Genomic DNA, 21,368 nt, shown 5'->3' with positions numbered 1-21,368 from the left:
TATCTGTAGTCACCACGGAAATGCGGATTACAGCTGCAGTGGGTCGTCACCTCAAAACTTTGGAGCTCCCAGCACCATCAGGGTACAGAGAATGAGACCAAGCACAGGCCGCCTCCCACCCCAAATCCCTTCTTATTGAGAACCCAACCCTCCCTGCTGGACTCAGGTAAGTAAACCTGACTCTTTTACCACAGTAAGTTCCTGGTGGCCTTTGGTCTTTTACCATACTAAGTTCTTGGAAGCTATAATTCACTCTGCGCCCTTCCTGTATTCCATCATTTCTTCCAATGATGCTTTGATCAGGTTTCTCCCTTTACCTGCCCCTCACTAACCTCCATAGAATATTGGTCTTTCCTAGGTTTTGCCTTCAATCTTCTTGTCATCTCTTTCTTGGGCCACATTCTCTGTCTTGGATCCCTTGTCCAACTCTGTCTGTGCTACTGTCAGTCTGGCTAAGTGGACATTTCCACTTTAGTCTTTTGCAGACACCTCTGTCTCTAGCTCACTTTAAAGAGGAATGGACTCATTACCTTTCCTTTGCCCCTTGTGCCCCTCTACATCCTATATTCCTGCTTCCCTCCCATCTCCCAAGCCAGGAATCTGGGAGTATCTACAAGACCCCTCCTCTAACCGCTTCCCCTCCAGCAGCTCCCTGAGGGTGCTCTGTTCTGCCTCCCAAGCTTTCCTCCCATCCTCTGCTCCCATGGCTGCTGCATTTAGCAGATCCACTTGCCTCTGGCAGTACCCCATTCCAGCTCACCCTCCATACTGCCTCTGAGCATGTGTTCTAGACCCTAAGCAGGATGTCCACAGCCCATGATTATTTAAAACCTGTCCATGACTCTCCATAGACAGTCACTCAGAGTGTAGCCCCACTTACTGCCTCCCACCTTGCATCTGACTTGATGCTAGGGTAGTCAAACTATTTATCCTTCCCAGCATAGCCCATGCCACTGTGTGCCTCCACGCTGTTCCCTTGCTGTTTCTTCCAACTGGAATATGCTTGGCAGACACTCACTCTTTTCTTCCACACTTCAATAGCACCTTCTCAGCGCCTCTGTTCTTAGTTCTATCCATAGCACTTATCCATGCTCTGGTATAACTCTCATTACACAGTTTTGTAATTTTCTATTACATGTCAGTTGGTTCTCCTTGTTGGAGAACCTCTGGATATATGGACCACAAAAATGTTCATACTTGCATTTGAAATGCTTCTCTCAAAAGGCAACTGACTTTCTACCCCTTTTCCATCATCTAGATCAGTGATATCCACAAAAAAGATAACATGAGCCACATACAAATGCCTAACTTTTTTATTAAATACATTAAAAGAAACAGATGAGGGTTGCCATGTCACTCAGTGGTGGTATGAATCAGGGCCACAGTGTGAGGCCCTGATTAAATTAATTCAATAAGATATATCTGTGTAACCCAATATATCCAAAACTATTGTCTTTTCAACAGTTACCTAAGCAAAAGTATTAATGAAATAGTTATTTCTCTTTTGTTTACATTAAGTCTTCACAATTTAGGGTGTATTTTGAACTGGTAGCACATCTCAGATCAGAACATTGAGATTTCAAGTGCTTATTATCTGCAGGTGGCTGTGGCGCTTGGACTAAATCTTGGTAATTGTTGCCCTGGACTAGTTCTTTTTTTTTTTGCTTAAAAAACAAATTCTATAATCTCATATTCCTTCCAGTTCTAAATAAAGGGCTCTGATATGTCTTGATGAATCAGGGAATGTCTGTCACTGAGATTGAGAAGTATTCTTCCACCAGCTGGCCAGCTGCACCCTAGCCATTTCCTCAGATTCACCTGCCCCGTGTGTGCACAGTGTACACCCTGGGTATGGGACTCTCACAGACATGGTCCAGCCACAAAAGTCTTGTGGGCACAGGCTTGAGAACAACTGTATGGCCACCTTTTTACTAAGAATGATACAATAAAGAAATAAATACTTAGTGATTTCCTTTAACAATATTTTATAATAATTTCAGACTGCTAAGAGGTTACAAAATTAAGAATAACTGTATACCCTTTACCTAGATTCCCTAAATGTAAACATTTCATCACACTTGCTTTATTTATTTTTCTTTTTTTTATTATATTCATATGTGCATACAATGTTTGGGTCATTTATCCCCCCTTCCCCCCTCCCCCTCCCTTACTCCCCCAACCCCTCGCTACCAGGCAGAAACTATTTTGCCCTTATTTCTAATTTTGTTGAAGAGAGAATATAAGCAATTATAGGAAGGAACAAGGGTTTTTGCTGGTTGAGATAAGGATAGCTATACAGGAAGTTGACTCACATTGCTTTCCTGTACGTGTGTTACCTTCTAGGTTAATTCTTCTAGAACTAACCTTTTCTCTAGTTCCTGATCCCCTTCTCCTATTGGCCTCAGTTGCTTTAAAGTATCTGCTTTAGTTTCTCTGCGTTGAGGGCAACAAATGCTAGCTAGTTTTTTGGGTGTCTTATCTATCCTCATACCTTCCTTGATCACACTTGCTTTATTATTCTCCCTTTCCACATACACGTCTCTGTTCTCTCTCTCTCTCTCTCTCTCTCTCTCTCTCTCTCTCTCTCTCTCTCTCTCTCACACACACACACACACACACACACACACACACACACACACACACACACTTTATAGAAGAAAAGCTAAATTTTTTTCCTGACCTTTAAAAGTTAGTTGCAGGATCTGGAGGCATGGTTCAAGTGGTAGAGCACCTGCCTAGCAAGCACAAAGTCATGAGTTCACACCCCAATCCCCTAAAAAAGTGAGTTGCAAACAACATACCCCCTTACCTCTAAAAACTTCATTATCCCCTAAAAATAATGGCAGTCTTACATAACCCTCAAATAGGTGTCAAAATTTTTAAATAATATTATTGCAATGCCAATTTAAATCTTCAATCATTCAAATTTTGCTTACTATAACCCTAATGTCCTTCTGGTTCAAGATCTGATCCAGAAACCCATATAGCAACAATGTGTGTCCTCAGACTTCTCCAACTGGGTACAGTCCCTGAGCCTTTCCTTTCAGGACCATCACTTTTGAAAAATACAAGTCAGTACTTCTGTAGAATCTCTAACAATTGGATTTGTCTGTGTATCCTCATTCTTTTCAGGGTGTACAAAAATTTTGGCAGGAACCATAAGAAGGATGTGTCCTCTTGGGGCATTGTGTCAGGAGACCATTGACACTCAACTGTCCTTTCATTATTCCTGCTGTTGACACCTGGCTAGAACAGGACTACAGGTTATCCACTGGGAATGTGCTATTTTTTACCTTTGTCATTAATTAGCCATACCTTGAGACTCTTAAAATACCCTATTTCTCATCATTCCTTTTTTCCAACAACTAACAATTCTTACCTGATTCAGTGATTGATTCAGTCATTTGCCAAATGGTGATTTTTGAAAAAACTCCATTATTTATCCTGCATTTATTATTCCACATTCTATAGTAAGGAAGAGTAGTCTCTTCTCCCTTTATTTATATTCTCCTTTGTTTGTTAGTTTATATTGGTGTGGACTTTGGGGTCTTTATACTGCTTTATGGGTTATGATTCACTATAGTCATGATTGTTTTGGGGAGACAGGAACCAGGAATATGGTAGTTGAATTCTCATAATTGAGGGCTCAGTTGTAGTCTAGTGGTAGAGTATTTGCCTAGCACATACAAGGCTGGGGTTTCATCCCTAGCAAAGGAAAAAAAATTAATGCTTGATTTTCAGAACCTGCATACCCTGACCATGAGATAACAAGGAAGGTAAGGAAGAGTTTGTAGTTTCTCATATCTATACAACTTGTGTGAAAAATAGGCACATGTTGACAAAAAACCTGTTATAAAAGTAAATTCTTTTAAACATGTATGCATTATTTACTTAAGAATTTTAAACATGTCTTAAACATGGTGTGTACATTCTGTACTTGTAAATGACATTTCTACTAAGCACTTTTTAAAACATTTTAAAGAACAATTAATTTAACCAAAAGAGTAAGACAGCACAATATCTAGCTTTATGGGATTTGCTGGTTCTTGCAGCCTGGGTCTCACAAAAGGTAATTCTACCTGGCTCCTTTGTTCCTGTGAGCCTTGAAAAGGGTTCTGTGCATATAGACACTTTTTTTTCTTTCCTACAGAAAATAGATAGGAAATGGGCATGGCTTGAGCAAGGCTGAGTGGCTGTGCGGCCTAATGCTAGCCCGGGCTCTCTGCAACCTAATTAAAGGAAAATGGCTGTGCTTTCTGTGAAGAGAGAAGCAAAACAAGAGGAGAGGACATGGGAAGGGAAGCCAGAGCACTAAGAGCTTCCCTTTTCCTACAGAACTAAATGCCAACCTCGCTTCAGACTATTAGTCCTAAACTTATATAGCAAATCAATGTACATAGCTGGACGACTTCCAGAGCACTTGATTTATTGTACAAATTTTATTAATGCAGCCCCTAATAAACCTGAGATGTGCAAAGAAATACTACAGATGGGATAAAAGGGGATATACGTAGAGCTGAACCTCTGTGTCATCCCCTGACTACAGACACTGCCATAAGCAACTGCCAAACCCAGTTCCCTGCCATGGCAAAATGGATGGCAAGTGGCAATGATAATTCAATTGTGCACGCCAATGAATAGAAGCAAAACTCTGAAGTGTAAGCAGTATGCTGTTTACTCAAATTGTTCTGGCAATTCAAGCAATAGGTCAGACAGATTTTGAGAAAAGCCAGAACACCTGAGCTTTGGCATTCCTGGACTTTATCCCCGCCCACTTTCCCTATCATCTTAGTGCATTGGGTGAATACCTGTTTTAGCCACTTTGATTTAATTGGCTCATTCAACAAAGGAAGCAGGCACAAAAGCAAAGAAAAACTATTTTGACAATTTTATTGAACTTTGATCAACTCAGACAAAAAAAAATCAAGGCCTCAGTTTAATGATTTCCACAGTACTGGGGCTTGAACTCAGGGCCTTCACCTTGAGACACTCCATCAGCTCAATTTTTGTGAAGGGTTTTTTGAGATAGGGACTCGTGGAACTATTTGCCTGGGCTGGCTTCAACCCACAATCCTCCTGATCTCTGCCTCAGGAGTAGCTAGGATTACAGGCATGAGCCACTGGCGCCTAACCACATAAATTTTCTTTACACCCACTAATGCTTTAATGCAGGGCAAAACTTCATGAAGGCTTGTCATGATGTTCCTCTTACTTTTATTTCACTATAAAGTTGCAGGTAGATTAATTTATGCAGATACCCCTGAATGGAAGAACAGCAGCTGCTAAAGAGGAAAACTACAGTAATGTCAAAGAAAGATTTTATTTTAATTAAGTAACAAGCAAAAAGCAGCTGAATAATTTATTTAGTCTCTAATTTATGCCAGGAAGGATTTGAAGCATTTACACAAATCTATACAATAGGATAATTAAGAAAATGATCTAGATGGTCATTCCCTTATAATGGTCTACATGATCTTCCCTTGTGCCAAGCATGTATCCAAATCTTACTTGGATTTCTATCTCCTTGAATTTCGATTATAACTCTTTGAACTGAGGGCCATGATTGCCCCCCATTTTGCAGCTAAGAAGACTAGTCTAGGAGAGGTTAAAGCTAACCAGCTCAAGGTGCACAAGTGGCAGAGCTGGATAAAAAGAAAAGAGGTATCTGTAATGGGAACCTAAGGGTAGAATAGCAACACAGAGCTGATCTGAGGTAAAGAGACCACGTGATCCAACACTGGACCTTATGTGTTAAGTATGTGTTAGTTCATGAAGGAGAGTGGATCACTGAATCAGCCCACACATTTGGCTTTGAGCTCCATAGAATTCAAAGCAAGAAAGGAAATGTTATCAGTGGTAGATTCATAAGGTTCATAGATAAATGTGTTCCGTCTTCTAACATGAAGCACAGGCTTCCTGGGCTCAGAAAAGGCAAATGGACAGCAGACGTTCTTAACTAATCCTCTGAGAACATCACTGGAGCTGAGGTAGGAGGATCACTTGAGCCCATAGTGATATCTCATTTCAGAGAGAGAGAAAAATGGGAAGTAGGAAGAAGAGGGGGAGGGGGAGGAAGAGGGAGAATTGTGGAGTCTATTGGGTATCACAGCAGACATGCTATCATTATCTTGTTCCTCTTCAAAAACAGAATCCTGGTTTATAGAATGATCCATTGTACCTAAAATAAATGACTGTGATTCCCAGCCTCCTCTGCAGCTAAGGAAACATATGACAAACTGTCAGCTAGTGAGATAAAAATAGAAGTGCTTGATGAAATTTCTAGGAGCTCTCAGTAGAGGACAGATACAGATATGGATATGGATACAGATATAGATATGATATCATGAGATTCAAGGCCCCCAGATGGTACTGTGCTCTGATGTCTGTGGAACCACCAGGACAGCCTGGCACACCATATCTACACTTTCTTTATATGAAAAGGCACACTTCTGCCTTTTTAAAAATTTTTTCCAGTACCGGGATGGAACCCGGGGTCTTGTCCGTGCTAGACAAGTATGTTCTACCACTGAGCTACACCTCCAGCCCCACTGTCTTTTTTTCTTGTGTATGTGTGGTACTGGGGTTTGAATTCTGCTTGCTAGGCAGATGCTTTACCACTTGAGCCACTCCACCAGCCCTCTTTTACATTGAGTATTTTCAAGATAGGGTCTCGCAAACTATTTGCTTGGGCTGACTTTGTTCGAACCTCAATCTTCCTGATCTCTGCTTCCCGAATAGCTAGGATTACAGATGTGAGCCACCAGCACCTGGCAGTCACTGTCTTTTTAAAGTCACAGTTACTTTGAAATTTTCTGAAGTTGCAATCAAGCCTAATCCTAGCTAATGTAGGGGATACAAGAAAATTGAGGTGATTCAAAGATTATTATAAAGGCTCAGGAGTGAACATAAGGAAAGGAGACTTGGTTGTGCAATTGTTCGGAGAATAATTCATGAGAATTAAGGTTCAGACCGAACTTGGCCACTTGACCTTGGACAAGTAATTTAACCTCTCTGTGTCTGTTTCTTCATGTGTAAAATGAATCTGCAAGTACCATTTAAGAGGGTTGGAATTAGAATAAAATGAGATGATGCCCAAAAATTATTTCCAGCAGTGCCTCTGGACTTGTGTCCCCTGAGAAATACAGTGGTACCTCCAGCTGGATATCAAGCTGGACACACAGACAAGGGTGTGTCCAGTCTGCAGTAAGCATTCGTTGGCTGCCGTAAGATAACATAGGCAATAAGAATAGAAAAAATAAAATAAGCTCTCTTAAGGATTCTGAAAACAAAAACTAACTATTATCACACCAAGAGAAAATTACAATGATTTTTCTTTAATAAAAACCCCTTAGGTAAAGAAATGTGTCTTTTCTCTGCCCCTTCACCTTTGCATACTTTAACAATTTCCAGGTGAGCTGTTTGGATGCTGTGAAATGTGGCCTCACTCCTCAGAAGCTCTTCTTTCCTATCTATCTGACAGAAAGGCCTTGGCCTTTAAAGGACACCCTGGCCCTCTTGTCTGTACTTTTTCCTAAGGAGAACTTCTCCAGTGTGGTGTTGATTTGCTTTTCTCAGCCTCTAATGTGGCCAATGGCTGGACTGGTTATAAGAGCCCCACCCAGTTTAGCCTCATCTGTCGATAAAACAGCCTGAATAACCAGATGAGGATGAGCAATGGAGTCTGATCAATGGCTTAATGATTGGGCCATATCGACCAGAAATGGCTACCTCAGTCCCACAAGTTGACATTTCCCAGGGCTTCTTTGAACTCAGTGTATGACTGGCAAAAGTGGTGGAGAGTGGAAACCTCCCACATAAAGCAGGCCTGTCGCTGGTAAGAGGAACAAAGATAGCAATGTCTTCTACTTAGGTCCTGGAGACTTTGTGTAATGTTTTTTGACACACCCCATGTGCCATGATAGGAGTAACAAACTGAATTAAATCAAGACCATTCTGTCCACTGTCACCATGCTCTTACCTGACCATCTCTCCTGAAGACTTCTAGGCAGCCAGCTAGATGGGTTACCTTGTGGCTCCAACTAGTCTCCCTTTTTGAACATAAGTTGGGAAAGAAGTTAATATTTTTAAAGTTGCAATATGCATGGAAATATAATTTTCCCCCAGATGCCTCAGCAGTGTTGATTGTGTCATGGCCCTTGGTGGCCATGAAGGCAGAGACTACCCCTCAGCTTTGTGAGAACAGAAGTTCCCTCATTCATCATGGCTCAACTCAAGACTTTCTCAGGATTGTCCACTGGTGCAAACAGAATTCACATTTGGTTGAGACTGTCCTTGGAGTTTTGAGTTTTGGTCCTTTCTCTGGCTGTGATATGCGGTTAGACCCTCCTCCATGAGGCCAGGTAGCAGCCAGGCAGCTTCTTGATCACAACAGGAAGCGGCCCACACTCCACTGTGCTGTGTTGCTGAGCTGGGATGCTCGGGAGCTCACATGCATTCAGGGTATTTTCCACTTCCGGTCTTTTCAATTCACGATAGGTTTAGCAGGACGTGGCCCCGTCATAAGCCAAGGAGCATCTGCAGTCGAGGTGTTCCTCTCCTTTCTACAGAGAAAGGAAGAAACACAAGGGGAGAGAAAACCTAAAACTTTTCTTTAAGTAGAATTTCTCGCTAACATCCTTATATCCAAAGGAGATAATCTTCATTTAACTCAATTGCAAAATGAGTTTGGTTAAATTCAGAGCTTTCCTAATTTTAATGATTTTAGAGGCCCACGATGTCCCAGTCACCCTAAGCCCTCTTGCCAACCCTATACTGGCTGCAGCTGCAGCTAAAGCTTGCTGTGGAGAGGAAGAAGAAGAGGCCTGAGGCTGACTTCTGTCCCCAGTGTACAGCTCTCTTCCAGGAGCACTGACCCTGTGCCGGCTGTTGTGGGGACCCAAGGCTCATGACCTCAAGTCACACGTGCATTTGTTTCAGGAGCCATTGGCAAGTTTCATGTGCATAGTGTTTTTCTGAAATAAATACTGGGACAACAGAGTCTTTGAAATATCTCACCAAAATTGTTACATAGCCCTCATTTTCTTCAATAAAATTCAATTTCCTAAAATACTAATATGCCAGGAGTTCAGAGGAAAAAGAAGGGAAGGGTGAGTAGACAAAGCATAAAGGAATTTTTAGGGCAATGAAATTATTTTGTATGATGGTAGGTACATGCTGTGTTAGTCAGTTATCGTGGCTGGGACAAAAACCTGAGAGTATCAACTTAAAAGGAGGAAATGCTTAATTTGGCTCATTGCTTCAGAGGTTTCAGTCATGGTCACTTGACTCTATCCATAGCTTTGGGCCTGTGGCAAGGCAGAGTATCATGGCGGGAAGCACTGGGGGAGCAAACCTGTTCACTCCATGATGCCCAGAAAGCGGAGAGAGACCCTTCAACCACATGCCCCCAATTCCTCCAACTAGGCCCCACCTCCTACTGTATCTATCATCTCCCAAGAGCACTATCAGCTATGGAACAAGTCTTCAACACATGGGTTTTAAGGGACATTTCAGATCCAAACCATAATACTTGTCATTACACATTTGCCAAAACCCATCGGAAGATGGAGCTGGAAGCATGGCTCAAGTGATAGAGCTCCTGCCTAGCAAGCACAAGGCCCTGAGTTCAAACCCCCGTACTGCTCAAAAAAGAAAAAAAAAAAAACAACCATAGGATGTACAACACAAAGAATGCATCCTAATAATCCATCAGTATTGGATCCTTGATTATAAAAATGCACCACAGCCATGCAAGGTGTAGAGGGAACTCTATTTTCTGATCTACTTCTTTATAAATGTAAAAGTGCTCTAAAAAGAAAGTATATTAACTAAAAAGTTAAAAAGTTGATTTCAAGGACCACTGAAGTTATTGTGGACAGAGACCAAGCTTCTTGGAGGCTGTAAATGACCTAGGACCACGGCATGGAGCAAAACATAAAGGACATGGGTGTTGTCACCATAGTGGCTGCTCCAAGGGTATCCTGTGAGCACTTTTACAAATCACCACCAAAATAAGCAGATTCTAAGAGGTGAATCTTCACTAGGTAGATTTTGGAGTTGAATTTCTTTTTTTCTTAGAGGAAACTATTCCTTTTCCTAGCCATCCAATATACCTTCGATCTAGCACCAGCCTTACTAAAGAGCAGCTGGTTCCTCTGACTTTGGAAGTGCTGTTAATTATCCTCCCACTGCCAAACCTGAACCTGACTAGAAGACTTTTAAACAGAGCTCACCAAGGTCATCTTGGAAACTAAAGATTATGTATCTGTTAGTTGTTTTCTTCCTAAATTCTGTTCAGTGCTAAATGCCTTCTGAACAGGATTGCAGTTGGAATAGAAGGGCTTCCAAAGGGAGGCCTGCTTCTATAGTCTGAGACTCCTGTTTCACTCCAGCTCTTCCATTTACTGGGCTGGGAGCAATCTGATGTCACAGATGGACATTGCAGAAACTGTTTTGAAGCTGGAGCAGGCCCTGCTCACAGATCTCAGTATTGCCCCTGCAATCCCAGGGAGAGGGGAGCATTATCTAAGGAGCCCCCTTTGTAAGTTGTCCCTGCAATCCACCAAAGAGTCAAGATTGAGAGAGCGCCTTTGAAAATGAACTTGTTGGCTTAGTTTTAAGGCCAACTTTTTTACAATCACACTTTACTTTAACAGACAGAACCTGAGAGTTCATTCTTTATTTTATTTTATTTTTTGTAGTAATGGGAATTGAACTCAGGGTCTTGTGCTTGCTAGGCAAGCTCTCTACCACTTGAGCCACACCCCAGTCTCCAAAAGTTCTTTCTTGAGCAGAGCAGATTGAAAAAAAATGGAGCTTCACAGCTTTCACTCTTTTGTAAATAACAATGGCTATCACTATCACATTCTGGGAGTATTGGTAGCAACAGTTTGCTACAGAGATTACCACCTTCTAGACAAGGATCCTGAAATGCTCTGTCAATGGTGGCCACTGTTAAGGAGTGTAAAAGAAAATTATAGGACCTCTGGGTCTCTGCAAACTGTTTAATGTACTGTGATAGGAATAGGGGTTGTCAAATATCAAGGTGCCCTTTCTTCTGGGCACTGGGGTAAGAGCCACAAACAGTTCCAATGACAGCAAAAGAAAGCATGTGAGCCAAGTGTGGTGATGCATGTCTGTAATCCTAGCACTTGAGAAGCTGAGGCAGGAAGATTGAGTTCCAAGCCAGCCTGTGCTACATAGCGAGACCCATCTCAAAACAAAACAAAATTTGCCCACCCCAAGCACTGTGCGAACGTAAAAGTACTCTCAGAGAATTAGGGCCACTTGCTTCCCCAGTCACCCACCTGCACTGGGCTTCATGATGGACATGGGTGTGTAGATGGTGAGCATAGCCCAGCACAGGCAGCCTTGTTCTTTTAAGGGAAGTGGATTTCCTCAGAACTCCCTCTTTGAAGCGGATGATGAAGGGTATTGGCAACACAGGGCAGGGTTCTGCAAGCTGTGGCAGGGGAGACCCTCGGAGCAGCACCTGGGTGTTGGAACAAACTGCTGATAGAGAGGGAGAACGATGTGGCTGAAGACCCCCACACCCAAGAGGGTGGGAACATGGCGTGGGGTTCAGACCGTGACACATTAAAAAGGATCTGTTGGTTTCTAACTTAGGAATTTAGATGGCTCAAGATTAGCAAGTCCACAGTCCCTGAAACCTTTAGGCCTAAGAGGCAGGGCTATGCTTGGGTGTCTGGACTTAGATTGTTACAGATGGTTTGGTTCAGGAAGGTTCCTGTGGAACCCAGCCCTCCTGGGGCAGCCAGCCCTGCACTAATTCCTTGAGAAGGCTGGTTAGAGGTAGGCCAAGGGCCCTAGGGCCCAGAACACTAGCCAGGATTCGCATCAGCGCAACTCCATCCATGCATCATTTGATGGCTTTGAGAAACTGCGGAGGCCAGCAGTATAAACAGATTTCCATAAGGTGCCTTCCAGTACCGAGGGCGCCTTCCTTGCTTTTTTTTTTTTTTTTGTTCTTCCTTTCTTGACACTCCCCATCATGGGGTATTTTGTAGAGTTTGCCACATACTTACTTAGCAGAATTTTATTCTGTATTTATGAGAGATCAGTTAGAGCCAGGCCGTATAGAATGTATACAGTGCAATGAGAATTCATCCACTCATTCAGTGAACATTTACACAACATCTGTTGTATGCATGTGCTGAGCTAGAGGCCTGCAGCGCCATCACACATGGATGTGACCAGAGCCATCCTCCTGGAGGGACCCATTCATCAGCTTCTTGAACTCATCTCTATCCCCCACTTTTGTGGCTCTCCATGCAACCCCCATAAGTGGTCTAGGCACATTCCTGCCTCTGAATGTTTGCACTTGGTGTTCCCTCTCCAAAATGCTTTTCCCCCAGATATCCATGTGGCTCCTTCTCTCCCTTCCCTCAGGTTCTGGTTCACTTAGCCACTGCCTCAGGATGGAGCCCCCCATTAACTGCTCCTTCCCCAACACTTTCCACCCTGCACCTTCTTCATTTATGACTATCTAAGCAGTCATCATCACTAACATGCTATGGATTTCCTAATCATCTCAAGAACACAAACTCCATGGTGGCAGGGATGTTTGTTTTGTTTTAGTCCCTGCTATTTCCCCAGTACCCAGAAGAGTGCTAGGGACACAGTATGGAATAAATATTATAGGAATAAAGATTGGATGAACAACAAGGAAGGCAATTAAGCAAGAAATTAGGCTGTATTCTGTTCAAGTGACTGGCTGATGGTAAGAACTGATACAGCTGAATGCCAGGCTGGTCAGCACAGACTGTCACTGTTATCTTCACCTTCTAATGCCTCAGTGGCCCTACGGACTTTTTAGTCTGTCCTTTAAGTCTTGGAAAAAAGAAGGAGCTCATTTGCATTTGCATGAGACACCAGTTTTTTCTTTCTGTGTGCACACGCACAACATCCATTAGCAATGCCAGCAACAGCAGACTCCCATCCAGAGGAGCAGGATGTAATCGAAGAGGCCAGACCCAGAGAAGCTAAGTTTCCTGTTACAAGATACTTAGCATTGAAGTAAAGTAAAATTTAAAATGTCCATAAATGTGCTTGGTTATTGTACAAATACACCAAATTTTCTGTGATCGCCTATAAATAATGAACAGTCATATTGTTCTCCATGCAAGATAGCATTTATTCAATTTTCAGTGAAAAGTTATCAAATCTAAACACCAAAAGAGGGCTCCTTTAACAGAGATTCAATTAAGCACCCGCACAACTGTGCAAAGACCATGTTGCAACACCAAGGTGGCCTGTTTTTCTGGTCATTATTAATCCAGAAACCTTAATGATGAGCAACATTTGTGTTATTGTCTACCCAAATTTAATTTGTTTATGCAGCAGTTCAGTTAATCCTGCAATCTGTTTTTCTCAAACGAGGGCAGATAATGGAGACACAGTTCTTTACAAGTCTTCAGGCTTTTAAATTCTGATAAAATCAGGATTCTTCACTGGGTCTTGCCCCAGCTCTGAATTAAACCACTTTAAACGTAATTATGGAACCTGGCCTTACATCAGGAACATCCATTTAAAAAATTGATTGGCCAGGCTGTTCCACTAGGCATTTTATGAGCAAACGATTGCAATGGGGCCAGAACTGTAATTTATCAAGGCAAAAAAAGCAGGTAAATACTTTATTAGTGGTAATGAGAGGGTGCCAGCTAACTGAATCTCTCCTTCCCTCACCAGCTACTTCACGGAGCCGTGGTGCATGGCCCTCTTCCACGATCGTTTTATTGATCTCAGGAAAGAGTTACGCCAAATCATAACCTCCAAGGAGGTAAGAGTAATTAACGGACATGCGGAATATTCCTTGCAAATCATAAGCAGTTTGTAGTTGCTGGTCATTCAGATGTTTCCCTTACATTCCCATTTCATGTTTTTACTTTTTAAAGCAATTGTACTTCATGGAAACATACTATGGAGTGTGTAAACACAGTCATATTTCAGGGAAAGTGATTTTCCTTAAATCCTTTTACAGGGAAGACATTTCTTTTTTCTTTTTACAGATAGCTGTATTTTTTGTGGTTCCCTAACAGTGTTGGCTGAAAATTGGATATGAGTTGTATTTACTTCTCCTGGAGAATGAAGGTTGCATTCCTTTAGTTTCTGTCTGTATTGGCCAACCATTTGCTGAACATTTCTGTGTATTGTTTCAAAAACGTAAAGAGAAGTTTTCCAGAGGTCCGAAACTTGTTTCTCAAGTGATGCAGAATCAACTAGTGAGGCTACACATCCAAAAGCTCCAGGCTCAGCCAGAAATTTGACTCTGCAACGTAAATAGGGAAATATTTGTGAAGCTTTAAATTATTTCTCCAAATACTAGAGTCCTTAGCATAGCTGTGGAGAGTTAGTATATGTCCTCATAGTGCTCGAATATCCACCCTAGACTCTACCTTGATTCACACAGACAAGGGCCAGCCCTGGTTACTTTTCATTTTGCTTTAATCTCTAAATGGGAAGATTTTACTTACATACCCATTGTCACTCCCACTTCAGAGCACCCACAGCCTTGTAGTTTCCTGTTGTGGAGGCTGCCACATTGAACAACAGAGAGAGAGATCCTTCCCTAGTCCCTACCACATTCTAGCTCAGCATGCACTGCCTCGCTTAGCATAACAGCACCCTCTGAGGTGGATGGAGGTACCATTGTAATCGCCTTGACCTTACCAATGAAGAAACTGAAGTTTACAGATTCTAAATAACCTACCATGGGTTACAGTGATAGTCAGTGGCCAACAAGCTTCAAACTCAGACGACTCACTCCCTAGCTGGGAAGGGAAGCCCTGAGTCATATTAGGCCAAGCTGCCTGTGGGTCACAGGCACCTTCTCCTCAATGCCCCCTTTCCCATATGGCTCGTAGGGCCCAAGATGGGAAATGTAAACAAGTTACTAATCTGAAATAGAATCAGACTGGGAAGTAGAGTTTTAAAAGTTTAAACCAAAACAACAAGCTTTAGAATTTACACAGATAAAAATCCAGCAGGTAAGTGTAAATGAGGGAAGTATTTACATTGAAGAGTCAAATTTCTTGCTGAGCATGAAGTTTCTGTGATGTGTAGCCTCACTTTCAGTTAGTTCTGTATCACTTTGAGAAAGAAACACAGTGACTAAATGCAAAAGTCAGACACTTCGTACATCACTCACATTGAAATGTACATACAGATACCCCTCAGTATTCTGGGCCTGATTCCAGGACCCCCAAGAATACTAAACTCCAAAGATGTTCAAGTCCTTATGTAGAATGGTGTAGCATTTGCATATGATCTACATATATCCTCCTGCATACTTTAGATCATCTTTAAATTACTTATACCTAGCACATCAGTGTTATATAAATGGATCTTACACTATGTCATTTAGGGAATGATGACCAGAAAAATCTGCGCATGTTCAGTATAGAATCAACTTTTTTCCAAATATTTTTGACCCATGATTGCTTGAATCTGTGGATATGAAGAGCTGAGCAAATGTTAAAGATGCTGCAGGTCATGCAGGTACCTGCACTGCATCCTGGGGCAACAAAATCAGCTCAGGTTGATAGCTGAGGCATAAATGAACTCTGGTCAACAACTCAGGCACTGCTGTTCCTCTCAAAATGTGTCGTGCCATGTACTATTGCCCACATAGTAAAGATTCATGTTTCCTGTGATCCCATCAAAACTATGCCTGAATCCTTCTGAATCCCAGATCAGGGCTCCTCAGTTAATATTTTGCAGAGAACTAAGATATTTCAGGATGTGTACAGGGTTTGTTGTTGGAAGAACACTAATCTATCTCTAAAATAAATACTGGGAACCAGAGGGTTTTAAATACATTTTACCAGAGCTGTTATATAGCCCTAATTTTCTTTAATAAAATACAATTTCCTAAAAAGGTTAATTTGCCAAGGGTTCAGAAAAAGGAGAGAGGGAGAAATGAACAGGAGAGCACAGAAGATCTTCAGGCAATGAAACTATCCTGTATCATCTTATGTTAATGGGACATGTCATTACACATTTGTCAAAACCTCTAGGATGTACAACACAAAGAATGCCCCCAGTGTAAACCATGCACTTTGGTTAATAATAATGCACCAATATTGGGCCGTCAATTGTTCAAAAAAAGCTTGCCCCTCACCTTTCCAAGTCACCTGCCAAACCCAACGGTGTCCATCAATCACTTTTGGTGACACTCTTCTTTCACACTCTTCAAACTTTTATCTCTAAGCTGACATTTGCTGTGGGCCAGTTTGCCATCAATGGATTCAATGTAGACAGCAGACCCCCTTGGTAGGCCAGCAGTGGCTGCAGACGTGTGCCAAAGGCACTGAGAGCTCCCTAACCATTCTGTGGGTTTTCTAGATTTCTAGAAAGCAAAACCTCCAGAGGGGAAAAACAAATGGCCTCCACATGGGGGTTGTTCTGCTTTCAGCATTTCCACTTGCCATGCGGAAAGGACATGAACTAGTGTCTGCTGCTGGTCAAGATAAGCCACTTAGGTTGACTTTGGGCAGATCCTAAAATCCCTGTGGAACTGCAAGAATTTCATTGAAGAGTCCAATGATGGGAAAATAAAAAGTGTAGTCTACTCTAAATTATAGCAACAATTCCTTTCCTCAAATACTGAGCTGATGCAACTTTGTCTTCAGAGAAAGATGGAAGTCCAGCCATTAGCTCTAATATCCAGAACTTGGGGTTCTAATTTCCCTCTCCATCCATATGTGGAGAAAGGAAAAAAGAAAGACTGCAGTCTATGATTATTATTAGAATTAATATCTAATATTATGGTTATTATTTGAAGTCTGTATATATCATTTTTTAAAACACTCATTTTAAGACATCTAGAAGTCTGTTCAAAGCAAAAGAGGAACAGATTATAAGTGACTACATTATATTTTAGCAGTAAATGAAGCCTGAGTCATTGACCAAAGTGACATTTTGTGTAGCCAAAACTACCCTTCAAAATCCTTTAAGAAAATTATAACAATTATAAACATATGTACACTTATTAGGACCATGATCTATGTGAAACCAAAGTTGACAGAATTAAAGGAAGAAATAGTTTGAAATAAGAGTTAGAAATTTTAATATCTCACCTTCAATAATTTAAAAGATTTAAGTCATGCAAAGTATATTATCCAACCATTATGGAATGAAACTACAAATCAACACCAACTATACACAGAAGGAAAACTTGAAAATTCATAAATTTATAGACACTAACATCCTCTTAAGCAACCAGTTGATCAAAGAAGAAAGAAAAAAGGATATTAGAAAGCCTTAGAGATGAATTAAAATACAATATCGAAAATATATGGGTTGCAGCAAAAGCAGTTTATAGAGGGAAATGTATGTCTATAAATGTCTGCATTTAAAAAAAAAGATTATAAAGATTGGTAACTTAATTTTATACTTAAGGAATGAGAAAAAGAAAACCAAGCTAAACCCAATGCCAGCAGAAAGAAGGAAATAATGAAGATTAGAGCAGAGATAAATGAACTAAAAAACAGAAAAATAGTAGAGAAAAATTAATGGAAACAAAAGTTGATTATTTGAAAAGGTCAACAAAATTGATAGACCAGAGTAAGAAAAATGACTTAAATTACTGAATCAGAAATGAAAGCAAAGACATTACTATCAATTTTATAAAAGTATTATATTATGAATGATTATTTGCTAATCAATTAGAAGATACCTAGATGAAATGTACAAATTCCTCGAAATACACAACTAAAAGTAGACTCAAAAAAAAAACAGAAAACCTCAACAGACCTACAATACATAAAGAAATTAAATCAGCAATCAATAACTTCTCAGCAAAGAATAAGCCAGTACTAGATGGCTTCGTTAGTGAATGATACCAAATATTTCCTCAACTCTTCCAAAAAATAGAGGAGGAGGGAACCACTCTCTGAAATCAGCATTGCCAATATACCAAAGCCATGTAGAGATCACAAAAAAGAAAAATAAATACGAGTAGCCCTTATGCATCTAGATGCAAAAATCTTCTGCAAAATATTAGCAAATTGAATCCAATTGCATGTTAAAAGGACTATACACCATTGCCAAGTGGGATTTGCCCTAGGAATGTAAGAGTAGTTCAACATATGAAAATGAATCGATCTGCATCACTTTAGTAAAATGAGGAAAATGGAACAGTATCATCTCAGTTGATACAGACAAAGCATTTGAACACACTTTCGTGGTAAAAACTTAAAAAACGTAGCAATAGAAGGTAACGTCCCCTATCTGATAAGGAGTATTTACAAAAAATGCACAGTTACTATCACACTCAGTAGTAAAGGATGAAAAGCTGAAATCATATCCTTGAGAGCTAGCGTAAGACAAGGATGCCTTCTTTCACTACTTTTATTCAACAGTATACTGGAAATGGTAGCCAGAGCAGTTAGACAAGATAAAGAAGACATCCACTTTGGAAAGGAAGAAGCAAGGCCGCCACTATCCTCAGAATGTCATAATCCTAAAGAAATCAACAAAATCACTATTACAGCAAATGAATGTATTCAGCAAAGTTACAAGATCCATGATCAACACTCAGTCATCAACTGTCTGTATTAGCAGTGAACAATCTGAAAATGAAATTAAGAAGACAATTGCATTCATAATAGCATGAAAAAGAATAAAGTACTTGGAAATAAATTTTACCAAAATAACATGAGACTTGTACATTGAAAGCTACAAAACATTTTTAAAGAAATTTAAAAAGATCTAAGTAAATTGAAAGACATCTGTGTTAAAGATTTTTTTTTCATTTTTCTTTTATTATTCATATGTGCATACAAGGCTAGGTTCATTTCTCCCCCCTGCCCCCACCCCCTCCCTTACCACCCACTCCGCCCCCTCCCTCTCCCCCACCTCAATACCCAGCAGAAACTATTTTGCCCTTATTTCTAATTTTGTTGTAGAGAGAGTATAAGCAATAATAGGAAGGAACAAGGGGTTTTGCTGGTTGAGATAAGGATAGCTATACAGGGCATTGACTCACATTGATTTCCTGTGCGTGGGTGTTACCTTCTAGGTTAATTCTTTTTGATCTAACCTTTTCTCTAGTACCTGTTCCCCTTTTCCTATTGGCCTCAGTTGCTTTAAGGTATCTGCTTTAGTTTCTCTGCGTTAAGGGCAACAAATGCTAGCTAGTTTTTTAGGTGTCTTACCTATCCTCACCCCTCCCTTGTGTGCTCTCGCTTTTATCATGTGCTCATAGTCCAATCCCCTTGTTGTGTTTGCCCTTGATCTAATGTCCACATATGAGGGAGAACATACGATTTTTGGTCTTTTGGGCCAGGCTAACCTCACTCAGAATGATGTTCTCCAATTCCATCCATTTACCAGTGAATAACATTTCGTTCTTCTTCATGGCTGCATAAAATTCCATTGTGTATAGAAACCACATTTTCTTAATCCATTTGTCAGTGGTGGGGCATCTTGGCTGTTTCCATAACTTGGCTATTGTGAGTAGTGCTGCAATAAACATGGATGTGCAGGTGCCTCTGGAGTAACAGTCTTTTGGGTATATCCCCAAGAGTGGTATTGCTGGATCAAATGATAGATCGATGTCCAGCTTTTTAAGTAGCCTCCAAATTTTTTTCCAGAGTGGTTGTACTAGTCTACATTCCCACCAACAGTGTAAGAGGGTTCCTTTTTCCCCGCATCCTCGCCAACACCTGTTGTTGGTGGTGTTGCTGATGATGGCTATTCTAACAGGGGTGAGGTGGAATCTTAGCGTGGTTTTAATTTGCATTTCCTTTATTGCTAGAGATGGTGAGCATTTTTTCATGTGTTTTCTGGCCATTTGAATTTCTTCTTTTGAGAAAGTTCTGTTTAGTTCACATGCCCATTTCTTTATTGGTTCATTAGTTTTGGGAGAATTTAGTTTTTTAAGTTCCCTGTATATTCTGGTTATCAGTCCTTTGTCTGATGTATAGTTGGCAAATATTTTCTCCCACTCTGTGGGTGTTCTCTTCAGTTTAGAGACCATTCCTTTTGATGAACAGAAGCTTTTTAGTTTTATGAGGTCCCATTTATCTATGCTATCTCTTAGTTGCCGTGCTGCTGGGGTTTCATTGAGAAAGTTCTTACCTATACCTACTAACTCCAGAGTATTTCCTACTCTTTCTTGTATCAACTTAAGAGTTTGGGGTCTGATATTAAGATTTTAAATACTTTGTATTAGTAAGATGGCAGTAATGCTCTCGATTCAATGTAATCCTATCAAAATCCCAAGGGCATTTAAAAAAAAATAATAGAAAAGTTCATATGGAAATGGAAGGGCCTCCAAATAGCCAAAACTATCTCAGGGAAAATACAGAACAAGGTTGAAGGACTCACACTTTCTGATTTCAAACTTACTACAAAGTAACAGTAATAAGACAGTGTGGTACTGTCAAAAGGATAGATATATAGCTCAATAAAATAAAATTAAGAGTCCAGATATAAGCCCATTTACATGAAAAGATGCTCTGCTCCATTAATCATTAAAAAGTCAAAACACAATGAGCTATCACTTCACACCCACTGGAATGGCTATTGTTTAAAAAAAGAAGAAAGAAATGTTAGTGAAGATGTTGGAAAAATGGAAACCTTGCACAATTGCTAGTAGGAATATAAAATTGTGTAGCTGCTGCAGAAAACAATTTAATACTTTCCCTAAAAGCTACAAAAAGAATTACCCTATACCTGGCAATTGTATTCCTAGGTATATATCCAAAATAATTGAAATAATTATTCAAATGAATGCTTGTGCATAAATATTCAAAGCAGCAGTATTCGGAATAGCTAGAAAGAAGAAGCAACTCAGATGTCTATCAACAGCTCAGTGGATAATCAAATATATCTAGTCACACAATGGAATAGTACTCAGCAATAAAAAAGAAACAAAGTACTAATACATTATACCAAGTGTATAAACCCCAAAAGGACAAAAACCATAGAATTATCTTAATAAATGCAGAGAAAGCATTTGACAATATGCATATCTTTTCACAACTAAAGTTATAGAAGGAATAGTCCTCAACTCAATGAAAACCATTTATGATAAGCCCACCGCTAGCATCACACTTGATGATGAAAAGTTTAAAGCTAAGGACAAATTTAAAGACAAGGATATCTACTCTTACCACTTCCAGAAATCCTAACCAGAGCAACTAGGCAAGAAAACAAAATAAGAGGAATCCACATAGGAAAGGAAGAAGTAAAATTGTCTGTTTGCTGATGATGTGATCTCACGTAGAGAAAACTCTAAAGAGTCCATAGAAAAAGAAGTCTTAAAATTGATCAACAAGACTTGATCTGTGGCAGTGCTTGCTGAGCAAGGCCCTGGGTTCCATCTCTGGCAAGAGAGGGGTTTC

General features: G+C 40.4%; 1 protein-coding gene across 2 annotated transcripts in view; it reads left to right on the top strand.

The window, feature by feature from the left end:
* Positions 1-21,368, top strand: part of Cfap61 (cilia and flagella associated protein 61) — a 310,679-nt gene that overhangs the window by 276,615 nt on the left and 12,696 nt on the right. For both annotated transcript variants that reach the window (XM_074074242.1, XM_074074241.1), the window contains one exon: positions 13,708-13,798. In XM_074074242.1, coding sequence (XP_073930343.1) covers positions 13,708-13,798 — 91 coding nt within the window. The remainder of the gene's footprint in view (positions 1-13,707; positions 13,799-21,368) is intronic.

This window comes from Castor canadensis, chromosome 5 (assembly GCF_047511655.1).
Source record: "Castor canadensis chromosome 5, mCasCan1.hap1v2, whole genome shotgun sequence".
Lineage (NCBI taxonomy): Eukaryota > Metazoa > Chordata > Mammalia > Rodentia > Castoridae > Castor > Castor canadensis.
The sequence above is the reverse complement of the archived record's forward strand: the minus strand, read 5'-3'. Positions and strand labels throughout refer to the sequence as shown.